This window comes from Cucurbita pepo, chromosome 13 (genome assembly GCF_057944985.1).
Source record: "Cucurbita pepo subsp. pepo isolate OVF chromosome 13, ASM5794498v1, whole genome shotgun sequence".
NCBI lineage: Eukaryota > Viridiplantae > Streptophyta > Magnoliopsida > Cucurbitales > Cucurbitaceae > Cucurbita > Cucurbita pepo.
The window spans coordinates 13265430-13278025 of record NC_141810.1 but is presented as its reverse complement, the minus strand read 5'-3'; the positions used below and the strand labels follow the sequence as shown (position 1 = coordinate 13278025).

At 35.2% G+C, this 12596-nt stretch overlaps 3 protein-coding genes across 3 annotated transcripts; all 3 read left to right on the top strand.

The window, feature by feature from the left end:
- Window positions 1-2599: 2599 nt before the first annotated feature.
- Window positions 2600-4044, top strand: LOC111809084 (transcription factor MYB52). The gene is made up of 2 exons (XM_023695430.2): window positions 2600-2925; window positions 3217-4044. The coding sequence occupies exons 1-2, from the start codon at window positions 2757-2759 to the stop codon at window positions 3912-3914; spliced, it is 867 nt and encodes a 288-aa protein (XP_023551198.2). The 5' UTR covers window positions 2600-2756; the 3' UTR covers window positions 3915-4044.
- A 1482-nt stretch (window positions 4045-5526) lies between these two features.
- On the top strand, window positions 5527-7017 carry LOC111808969 (basic blue protein). Its single transcript, XM_023695229.2, has 2 exons — window positions 5527-5987; window positions 6659-7017. The coding sequence occupies exons 1-2, from the start codon at window positions 5807-5809 to the stop codon at window positions 6856-6858; spliced, it is 381 nt and encodes a 126-aa protein (XP_023550997.2). The 5' UTR covers window positions 5527-5806; the 3' UTR covers window positions 6859-7017.
- Window positions 7018-7885: 868 nt separating this feature from the next.
- LOC111808091 (putative protein phosphatase 2C 11) lies at window positions 7886-12417 on the top strand. The gene is made up of 8 exons (XM_023693895.2): window positions 7886-8173; window positions 8995-9137; window positions 9379-9477; window positions 9572-9730; window positions 9906-9992; window positions 10394-10485; window positions 10991-11062; window positions 12022-12417. The coding sequence occupies exons 1-8, from the start codon at window positions 8127-8129 to the stop codon at window positions 12148-12150; spliced, it is 828 nt and encodes a 275-aa protein (XP_023549663.2). The 5' UTR covers window positions 7886-8126; the 3' UTR covers window positions 12151-12417.
- The last annotated feature ends 179 nt before the right edge of the window (window positions 12418-12596 follow it).

Genomic DNA, 12596 nt, shown 5'->3' with positions numbered 1-12596 from the left:
ATTAAGGGGAGGCGTACTTTGTTCGATGAGAGGTGTTGGATGATGAAAGTCCCAACTAATTTAGGGAATGATCATGGGTTTATAAATGGTTGAGATATAATATTTTGCAGATTATATTTAGTTATGGAATATATCTTAATATTATTTCCTGATAGTATATTTAAGTAGGTATTAGTTGCTAGCTTGTATTCTATTGAAAGGATATCAATATATTTCTATTTCTTAACATAAAAATATCATACCTTGTGTGGAGAGTCGTATTCGTATAACATGCTCGAATTGACTGAAATACTATATGTGTATACAAATTAAATCTAATTTTTTTTCCGAGCGAGAAAAAAAGGGAAGTTAAATTGTTGGTTAATGGTAAAAAGGAAAAGAAATAAATTTGATATCCTTCTACCAAGGAATTTGTGGAGTGTAAGTTTTTAAGTAGAAACGTTGAATTTCGTGCAAGAGATGTTTGATTGAATCGGAAAGATATTAAAATTTTACCATTTCGTGTTATCCGCCAAAAAAAAACTCACATCGTTCTAGATGCCTTAAGCAATCAGATCGACCTTTATTTAAAGTCGACAATCGATTTCATTGCATATTCAAATTTACGATAGATAGAGCTTGTCCTAAATCCAGTAGGGTAATCTGAGCCGACGACGGTGACAGAAACCCTTCTTCTAAAAGAATATTAATGAATTTTATTTTAATTTAGTCGATTTTATTTATTAAAGAGAAATTTTATAAATAAATAAGTTAGAGTGAAAAAAGAATTAATGAAAAAAAAAAGATTAATTAAATTTAGAGTGAAAAAATTAGTGTAAGAAAAGACAAACACGGAAAGAATAATGTCAACTGAAATCTTTTTTAAAAGCAAACAAAACACCACAAACTAAACTTGGTAGTTAACCTGTCGCTATCTCCTCTACTATCTAATCACCTCTCGATCACATATCGTTCAACTTGTAACGTCCGTTTATTGAAAACCCGAATCACGGTTATTACTATTGATATCGATTATATTTTTATAAACGGTACTTTTAAATTTAAAAAACGAACAAATACACTCCTCAAATATAGATAGTATACCCTGAAGTCTTCACCTCGACTCTACCGTCGTCTCAATCACTATACACCACGTCTATCTATCGCTGAGCCTAGAAGAAACCTAAGCATAGTTATATCGTCGGTATTTGATCATGATTCCCACCGAGCGATCATATTAAAAAAAAAACATAAATAAATAAATAACATTAATATTAGAAAAGATAATTCTTATGGGTTACTTCAGCCACTTGTCGGATGACACGTCAACATATGAGAACAAGCCGTATAGATAGGCTGTCTTACGGTCCCTTTGACAACTCCATATGTTGTTACTTTATTTATTTATTTATTTCATTATTAAAACCAATATTAATTTTTTTTTTAATTTTCACATAAATAACACATTATAAGTATATATATATTATTCTAATTAATAAAAATTAATTAAAATATAGGTCATTCGCTTAAATTAGTAGTTAATAAGTTGCATTAATTTACTTAAACAATACTTTACTTCAAATCATAAATTAACACTTAGTTTATTCGGTCGCCATAAAATTTCTTTTATTAATTAAAAAATACGTAATTTATGTTACGAAGAAACCCATTATTTATACGTATTTAATTCCTAAAAAATCTAATAAATCATCGACATATTTAACATGTTGGATGATGGAAGTCCCACATCGGCTAATTTAGGGAATGATCATAGGTTTATAAATGAGGAATACTAACTCCATTGATATGAGGCTTTTGGGGAAGCCCAAAGCAAAGCCATGAGAGTTTATGCTCAAAGTGGACAATATCATACCATTGTGGAGAGTCGTGTTTGTCTAACCTAACATTTTAAAATTTATAATTCTTTTTTTAAAATATTAAGGAAATAAATATAATGAAAAAGGTTAGGTGTATGTTTGTTTTAAGAAGGTGAAAGAAAAGGTACGTCATAGTTTTCATAACAAAGACATTGGATTTAACAAAATTATGGTCAGTTTTGGGGTACAAATTAAGCAGCTGCTAATTAAGTAATGCTTAATTTAAACTATAACCCTAAATTAATTAACCATAACCAAGGTTATTAATTGTAATTTTAACCCGAGATCTCATATTTTATTATCATATGAACTTACATGACTGCATGCATGAAAATTAATTAACATTATAACCAAAGTTTAATTTGAGAATAATGTCTCTAGGAATCATATATTATACGATGTGGGTTGGAAAAATGTGTTGAAAATAATGATATATATTTAGGAAAGAAGTCATTGCACTAGGAGAGATGTCACTTTAAGTTAAAAAACCGAAAGCTGCCTTGTTTGGTTAACGTGTATAGACTATCGGGATGAAAAATGGATAGCGATTTAAAGAAACTATTGAACGAGATCGCTATAATGTTGTTGCGTTTTGATATACATTTACGGTAACGTCGTGATTTCTTCTCGGGTAATTTCTCTCGAGATTTTGAGGTTGTCGAGATAGGGAATAAATTTTTTTTTTAAAAAAATGTCGTGTGAAAGCAACAAAAGTGACTGCCTATCCACAACCCTCTCTCTCTCTCTTAAACCAACCCCACTTTGCTTTATTACTCTTGCTTTGTGTCTTCTTGTTCTTCATTGTTCTTCATTGTTCTTCTTTGGCTAGGGTTGTAGCTGGTTGTTGTAAGGTTAGTGATAGATCTTTGATTGTTTTTGGTTCATAAGGGTGTTTGATCGATGATCATGAAGGATTCTGGGAATCTTCATGTTTATGATCATGAGTATAAATCGTCGTGTCCACGAGGTCATTGGAGACCGGCTGAGGATCAAAAGCTTCGACGGTTGGTTGAACAATACGGCGCTCAAAATTGGAACTCCATTGCTGAGAAGCTTCAAGGCAGATCAGGTACCCCAATTCTCTCGTCTAACATATCATCTATTTCCTCTTTCGGGTTCGAGCGGAGAGAAATAATCACTGTAGATCGTCTTTGATTCAAAAATTTTTGAATCGAATCTCGATCGAGGACGTATTGGAATGATTGTACGGATCGAAAAAGTTGGTAAATAAACGAAACCCACATGAATAATTTCAATAATTTGATGATATAGGTAGATTCGAGTAAAGGGTTTGTTGAATTTCTAAATTTGTTATATTAATTTAACCTAATTCTTTAATTTTTTGTTTGTTGTTTGTTAGGAAAGAGCTGTAGATTGAGATGGTTTAATCAGCTCGACCCTAGGATCATTAGGAAGCCATTTAGTGAAGAAGAAGAGGAAAGGCTTTTGGCGGCTCATCGGATACATGGAAACAAATGGTCACTTATTGCTAGACTGTTTCCGGGTCGAACCGATAACGCTGTGAAGAATCATTGGCATGTTATAATGGCAAGAAAGCAACGGGAACAATCCAAACTTCCCAAACGAACTCATCAACACTTTCCAGTTACTTCTTCTAATTTTCTCGGCAACCAAACAGAATCTTCTTCACTAGATCGTCGTCAGTTTAGTACTACAATTCTTGTCTCCGACAACAACAGCTCCCACAAAGATGGAATGGTTTGGAATTTCAGACAGAGCTTGAAAGGTTATTCAGACCATAACAATATTCCCGTTCTCCATAGACATTATTATCCTAATTATTCCTCAAAGTATGCAAACTTTAGAACCTCCCCATCATCAGCTCGGTTTTGCTTACCGACTGCTAAAATTCCTTTTGGGGTTTTTGAATTTGGTAGCACATCAACGACTGCACTTGTGAAGTTCATGGCTAATACCGATAATCATCATCGTCATCATTATCTTCATGCTCAAGAACAACGACAAGAACAAGAATCACTCAACAACGACAAAGATACTCCCTTCATAGATTTCCTCGGAGTAGGAATTTCTTCTTGATTATCTAATATATATATTCCATCGATCTTCTAATTAATTACTTGTTCGTACTAATACTTATGATCCTCCCATGTGAAAATTAAAAGTAGTTTTTTTTAATATATAGTTTTATACAAAACCCTTTTCCCTGTCGAGATGGTATTTTAATTTCATGTACAAGTCTTTCGGAATGTTTGCATAGATTAATGTTTCTTCTGGAAGTCTCGTATCAATGTCTTGTCAAAATAAAGAACTATCGGACATACCCTAACGCAATAGTTTATCCAGGTATCCGCTCTGAGCACCACATGTGACTATGTATAAAAATTTTGGAGCTTACTAGATTACTTTTTAAGACCGTTCTTCATTTTGCACCTAACTTCCTATGATTTCACTTAGATTTATTCTTGCTCGGGATAGTTTATTATATTATAAACATGCTTAAGAATAATATCTAAATTTTAAATATTCATTTTTATATTTAACGTTTAAAATAATAAACTTGAAATTAGTAGTTTAATTAATAAATAAAAAAATTAGGAGTATATAAGTACGAGACAATCTAAAACATTTTAGATAAATGCAAAAAGAGCGACAAAAACGACATCTAAACTTCCGATCATTTTCTACGACATGTCCTCCCATGTTATTTAACCGAAAGAGAAACCCCCAACTCCCAATATTTATTCTTTGTCTTCAAACCCTAGAATTCAAATCGACCTTTTGACAAACCCTAAAATTTCTATATGTTTGTTTTGGCGTGAAGGATCGAATCGTCAACCTTTTAAGAAACTAACGAGCGTTTTTCAATAATATATATGTATATTTCTTTTAATAAAATAAATTTTTATATATAATGCATAACCTACAATATAATTATCCAATTTGAACATAACTCAACTGATAAATATCATTTTTAGATTCTTCGATCTAAACTAGAATACAAATAAGGTCATAGTTTAATAAATTAGACAAATCTTTAAAATTACCAAACATTTATATTTATATTCCGATCGTTGTTGAACTGAACCAAACCGAACCAAACCGAACCAGGTTGGGTGTTGGTCAGAAACAATGAACCGGCACAGTAAATGGTGACAACGAAATGACTTGTTAAATCAGGAAAATTTCACCATCATAATCTCGGATTCTCTAATTTAGTAGTTTAAATAATAATTACCTCTTTTCTAGCACTTTGGTGACCCTATTATTTATAATAATCATTGCTCTTACTCTATTCCTTTATTTATTTATTATTAATATTATTTTTATCTTTTTAAATTTAAGTTTAATTATTATTATTATTATTATTAGTCGAATAACTCAATTGGTTTTTATTATATTTAGTCGTTATAAATTAAAAAAAAAATTAATAATTAAAAAAATAATCTGATAATCTAATTTAACCCAACCCAAAAATAGAGGATAAAATTAGGTTGAATTGTGAACTCAATTCTAATTAATCGGATCACCGATCTAACCATAAATTTTGAGTGGTCCAAAAGATTTTATCGAGAAAAATAATCTGGGGATGTAAAATCATCTTGACGCAATAATGACGTCATAATTCTATTTGGATAAAGATATTTTTTTTGTATATATATAGAAGCACCATTTCCAAAATTGAATGAAATAAAGAAGGCAGGCGTGTGGAAGGAGGCCAAGGGGTTGCGCTCCGACGACACTGTCAGCCAGATTGGAATAAATTCCAAGCTCCTAAAGTCTAAAATTGTGGGCACCGCCGATCAGTGGAAGTAGTTGGGTGAAATTAATACGGTAACACATTGCCTTGTACAAAGCTCACCAACTTTCCTAATTTTTGTGTACCCTATTCGTTTCCTTATTTATAACCCCAAGTTAATTCCACCCAAATTGACCACAAACTAAAAGATAAGGCTCCGGAGGAAAGAAATATGGGAAGAGGCAGTGCAGTCGGTAGCGCCCTCGTTGTTGCTGCTGTTATCGGGTTGGTTATGATGTCTCAGTTGGAGAGCGTGGAGGCAGCCGTTTACACTGTCGGCGACACCGGTGGATGGACTTTTAATGTCCAAGCTTGGCCCAACGGCAAACACTTTCGTGCTGGCGATACTCTCAGTAAGCTCCTCCACCATTTTTTTTTTTTTTTTTTTAATTAAAGGAAAATATGGACAAAGTTTGTACTACAATATCATACCGTTGTGGAGAGTCGTGATTCCTAACATGTTATCAGAGTCATGCCCCTAATTGGGACAATATCGTACCACCTAATTGGGACAATATCGTACCATTGTGGAGAGTCGGATTCCTAATATGGTATCAGAGCCATGCTCTTAACTTAGCAAGTCAATAAAATCCTCAAATGTCAAACAAAAAAGTTATATAGGCCTCAGGAGAGGCTCTATGGTGTACCTGGCTATATAGGCCTCAGGAGAGGCTCTCTATGGCGTACCTGGCTATATAGGCCTCAGGAGAGGCTCTCTATGGCGTACCTGGCTATATAGGCCTCAGGAGAGGCTCTCTATGGCGTACCTGGCTATATAGGCCTCAGGAGAGGCTCTCTATGGCGTACCTGGCTATATAGGCCTCAGGAGAGGCTCTCTATGGCGTACCTGGCTCGATGGGAGTATAGTTGAGGATTATTGAAAGGGAGTCTAAAGACATTGACTAATCTAACGAATGATCCTGTTGGTACGAGATCTTTTGAAGAAACCAGAGAGTTATATGGTCAAAGTGAACAATATCATTCTATTGTGAAGAATCTTATCTGACAAAATATTTGTTTCCAGAGTTCAATTACGACCGGACAATTCATAACGTGGTGGTGGTGAACCAAGGTGGGTACACGAGCTGCCGGACTCCGGCGGGAGCGAAAGTTTTCACCTCCGGTAGCGACCAGATAAAGCTGGCGAAGGGAATGAACTATTTCATCTGCAACTTCCCCGGCCACTGTGAATCCGGCATGAAGATTGCCGTGAATGCTCTCTAAATCTGTACCCCCTTTTTAAAAACTTTATTTACCGCTGTTAAAATAAAATAACCGTCCGTAATTTATACAGTGGGAGTGTTTGCTTTGTAGTTCAAATGTCATTTCCTTGTCGGGAGCTTATATAGTTTATCCAATCATATCAATGCTTTTCTTTATTTATTTGTTTGTTTTTGTCGGTTATAGTAATGGAAAATATATTAATTTATTTTCCAATATTAAGTTTAAATATCTGATTTAAATAATTTATAACTTACTAAATTCAAACTTCCATCATTAAAAAAAAAAACATTAAAAATCATTAAAAAAAAGTATTTATTTGATTAGAATTTGGAATGAAAGGGTTCGCTTTGACCGTTAACGGTAGGTAACTCATTCTGTTCCCTGTGTCTTTGTTTATATTGCATTCTATCTCATCGTATCAAATTCTGTTCGGTTCGGGATAATCCTTTGTTCCACAGTCTGGGTCTATTTACAACTCAGATGTACTAGTACTAGCAAGTGCATCTTTGATGCAGTCATCGACTCTCTCAAGATGTCACAATTACCGCGAGCAAGCTGTACTAGTACTGGCAAGTGCATCTTTGATGCAGTCATCAATTCTCCCGAGAGGTTAGAATTACTGTGAGCAAACTGTACTAGTACTAGCAAGTGCATCTTTGATGCACTTATCGATTCTCCCGAGAGGTCACAATTACCGCGAGCTTATTGACGAGGAACACGTTTTTGCTATTCTACTAATACTTGTAGGGCATAAATTAGGGGATAATGACGAGGAACATGTTTAATTTAATTTATTTGAGTAAGATATGACCCTAAAAATTTAGCGCATAAATTATATTTTTTTTTCGATAAAAATATTAAAATTATAATTTTAGTTTATAGTTAAATTAAAAAATTATGTAATCAAATTTTGAAATTTGTATTCGGTTGTTATTTTAAAAAAAAAGAACTTCCAAATAAGAACTGTTCACCGCGTTATGAGCGGAAACTTTATTACCCAACTAAACTAGATCAAGGATTTCTCTCTTCGCTTTTGTCAAACAGTCGGAGATTCCACCGCCGCCGGTCGCCGTCGCCGTCGCCTCCGCCGCCACCATCTCATCTGTAGTGCTGTTCCAAGATCCAAGTCCTGCGACTCCACGGAGGAATCTTCGTTCCCTTTTACCTCTGCCTCTGCTCCCCCGCTTGGGGATGCCGATCAAGAGGCCACTCTACAACCGCCTGAACCATCGTCCTTTCCCCCGGCGCCGGTAGTTTCAGAAACTATAATGTCTTCGAGGGATCCTAACGCCATCTTCAGTGGAGGCGGTATCAGGTCTTTGACTCTTTCTTTTCTTTCTCGTCAAATTTCATGGTGCTTTCTGCTGTGAATCTCTCTATTGTGACTTTTTCTCTCTCCCGCCCTTGTTTTTTGAATTACTTTTAATTAAAGCGTCGTCTATGGGGCTGGACCATTGGATTTGTCCGTTCAAGCTTCTTACTCGTTGTATTTATGATTCTCGTGACATTCCATATCTGGATGGAGACACCGAATTACAGATTTATATTTTCGTGTTTTAAATTTGCCTTGTTTTTAGAGGGGTGGTATTTTTAGGCAAGGTGTTGCAATGGCGTTTGTAAAAGGGGCTTCAATTGAAACTTATGGATATTTATTTGACCAGTACTTTGTGTAGTCTACTTTGCTGTGAAGAGTGGTCCAAACTACCTCGCCATTGCATCCATGGTGGACCTGAGTTTTTAGTTTAACTTTCTGCTTTAGCAATAAGATTCCTTTCGAAACCTTTTTTTTAAGATTTGAAGCAATCAATGTGCAATGACTGAGTTCTTAAAGGTGCTCATAGGTCCCAGTATCATCTGAGGTGTGATTTTGGGTTGCCCTTAGGGATGGGTTTGTCAGCCATGCATCATTTAATTTCTTTAAGAACTTAATAATCCTTAGTTTTGTGTTTTTGATAGTTTTTTTCTAGAGGCAATTCTAGATGTATGATATTGGATTCAGTAATTGTACTTTCTCTGCAGAGTTGAAATCTAGCTCCCCTGATCCTTATTCTGCGACTTTAAGTCAATAATAGGCATAACAAGAGACATATTGGCTAATACTTGCACATCTAACATTTTTCTCTTCTGTACTACTAGTTTTCTTAATGGAAATCAGACTGGAAAGTTCAGCTATGGGTATTCTAGTTTCAAAGGAAAAAGGGCTTCGATGGAGGACTTCTATGAAACAAGAATTTCTGAAGTTGACGGGCAGATGGTCGCTTTTTTTGGTGTTTTTGATGGTAGGAGCTAATATTTGTTTGCAACTTTATATCATTTTATTTGTGAGATTGAATCCGAGGCACGATTTACATCTGGGGTTCCCTAAAAATTGTTTCTATCTTTAAGTCACTTACAGCATTTAATTTGTTCAATTCATTTAAGAACTCTCCTTTTAAGATTCCTGAGTTGTTCAATTCATTTAGTGAAATGCATAAATGCTTGTTCTTTTCCCCAATTCATGGATGCTGCGATGTTACCTAGGTCATGGAGGTTCCAGAACAGCTGAATACCTTAAGCGCAATCTTTTCAAGAACCTAAGTAGCCACCCAGACTTTATCAAAGACACAAAGACTGCAATTAGTAAGAAGTTATAATGTATTTGTGCATATGATATCATATTTTCCTTTTGGCTTTGCTAGTGGAGCATAAACCAGGAAAAATGCTTATTCTACAGTTGAGGTCTTTAAACAGACCGATGCCGATTATATTAATGAAGAGAAAGGGCAGCAGAAAGATGCTGGCTCAACTGCATCAACTGCTGTTCTGTTAGGGGATCGTCTCCTCGTTGCAAATGTTGGGGATTCCAGAGTAGTTGCGTCTAGAGCTGGTTCAGGTTTCATATTTTTTTCTGTAATTTTACTTGGTTTTAATCTAACATGAAATGGTGGATCGAAACTTTTTGTTCAATCATTGCATAAGTAACGAAAATTAAGATTTTTTTTGGAATAAATAGATATGTTGCAAATCTTGTGCTATGAAGTCAGATACATTATTCATTTGTTGCACAGCTATTCCCCTCTCTATTGATCACAAACCTGATAGATCAGATGAACGAGAAAGGATTGAACAAGCTGGAGGTTTCATTATTTGGGCAGGTAAAGTACACTAACTTTTAGATCATAGCCTTGTGCACCGCACTCAATTTTTCAATTGTGTTTAAATGATACAATATATGTTCCAATGTAATCATAATGAATAAAGTTTATCTCGACGTATTTTTGTTTTATTTATATCTGTGCGTGTATGTATACACGCACACACATGAAGAATATAACTGCACTATCCGCATTGTGAATTTTCATTAGCGATTTTCTTTTTCCGTTTATCTATGGCTAGCATTAAACAGCAATCCTGGTAATATACTTGAACAAAAAAAAAAAAAAAAAAATTGTCCATCAGTATTTCCATCTTTTACAATAATTATCATATTGCACAAACTAATCTTAACATTAGAGTTTGAAATAAAACATCTAATTTGATGCAAAACTTAACCCAGGAACTTGGAGGGTTGGTGGTATTCTAGCAGTTTCGCGTGCCTTTGGAGATAAGCTACTCAAACCATATGTTGTTGCTGATCCTGAAATACAGGTTGGGAAGCTATCTTTTACAATATGAACTTAGTATGTATTTATTTATTTGGTCTAGCACATATGAATTATCAGCACAAGTTGACTATACTCTAATTATTTGCACTTGCATATGTTCTCCATCAAATGTAAATGAAATTTATCCTGAAGATTTTGCAACGTGCTAAGACCGTTGAATTTAACTAAGAGGTCATTGTTTCGATTCTTTCGTGCTGCTTATGTAGTTTCAAACTATTTGGCATTGCATGTTGGTGTAATCATGTAGTTAAAAGTCATATGCTTAAAACGCTTTATATCGCTGGACAACTATATTTGGGGACAGGATTAGCAGTTAACGATCTATCGTTCCAATCTTCAAAATACTGAACCCATAACCATAGGTTTGTATTTTGAATGTTTATCTGTTTCCTTATGCTTTTATAATTGCTTCTGGAAATCTGGAAGAGAGCTTTGCTTTCGCTGTTTTTACCTGCTTCCTTTACACTGATGTCCACTCATCTGAACAGGAAGAAGAAATTGACGGTGTAGATTTTATTATCATTGCAAGTGATGGACTTTGGAATGTTTTATCAAATGAGGTGATTATTCATTCAAATTACTTTGTCTCTCACTGTATTATTCTATTAGAAAGAGTACTTATTCATTTATTTAGTTTTTTAAACAAAGATCTGTTCTGGTTCTGGTTTTGACATCTTAATATGTGGTAATGCCAACTTGAAGATCTTATAAAGAATGACTATATGGGGTTGGGCTTTCCCTTTCGGATTTCCCCTCAAGGGTTTTTAAACGTGTCTGGTAGGGAGAGGTTTTCATAGTCGTGTAAAAAAGCTTTGTTTTCCTTTCCAACGATGTGGGATATTACAATCCATCTCCTTCGGGGTCCAGCGTCCCTGCTAGCACTCGTTCCCTTCTCCAATTGACGTGGGACCCCCTAGTCCACCCTCTTCGGGGCCCAACGTCCTCGCTGGCATATCGCCTAGTGTCCACCCTCCTGGTTGGTACATCGCTCAGTGTTTTGCTCTGATACCATTGTAACGGCCTAAGCCCACCGCTAACCGATATTGTCCTCTTTGATTTTTTCCTTTCGAGTTTTCTCTCAAGGTTTTTTAACGCGTCTACTAGGGGAGGTTTCCACACCCTTATACAGAATGTTTCTCCTCCCCAATAATGTGGGATATCACAATTCAATCATTTGGCCTTTCTCCAATAGAAACCAGTGGACTGAAAGGAGAGAGAGAGAGATAATTGTCAAGCGCTCTTCTTCCATGTCATAATCTTCGAACCAACTATCCCACGACCACCCAAAAAAGGATAAGCCAATACCATTGTACTGCATAAACTATACTATAAAATCCGTAGGATGATTGAAAAGCACGGCTAGTCTTTGCGGCATTGGCAGATTTTTTTAGTTGTGCAATTCCATGCTTGCCAGAAGCTAGAGTCGGCTACTATAATTTTCTAATTTCAGTAGTAGACACAGAATGCTCAAATCAAACTACATATTGTCTAAGTTTGATATCCGTTTTGGGGTTTCCAGGATGCTGTAGCATTGGTGCAACACATCCAAGATACAGAAGTGGCATCAAGAACACTAATCCAAGAAGCGTATGCTCGAGGGAGTTCCGACAACATTACATGTGTCATTGTACGATTTGGTCTATCGTAACTCGATACAATCCATCAAACTTGTATGAAGTAGCAAATGGCTCTTCTTTCCCATGGAATGCCATGACTAACTACAGTTACTGGTCTTAACACGGCCTTCATCCTTAAAGATTAGCTGAATTGTTTGTTTATATTGAGTAGAATATGTAACTTATCCTAGCTGTGCTCAGGACGTTCCTGCTCAATCTGTAGACTGCTTAAAACGTTGCCTTTATATGTATATGACAGACTGATATGTTCACTTTTGATTCAAACTTGTGTTAAAGGATGTCTTTTTCACTGCGTTTTCTCACATTGTAATAACTTTAAGTCAACATTATGCTTTCTTTTCTCGTTCGTTTTTTACCTTGCAATATTTTAACTTCTTGTGAACGTTTCAAAACTACCTTTAGAATATAAATTTTTAGATGAAATAATGTACATCGACAAAAGGGGTTCTTATAATTA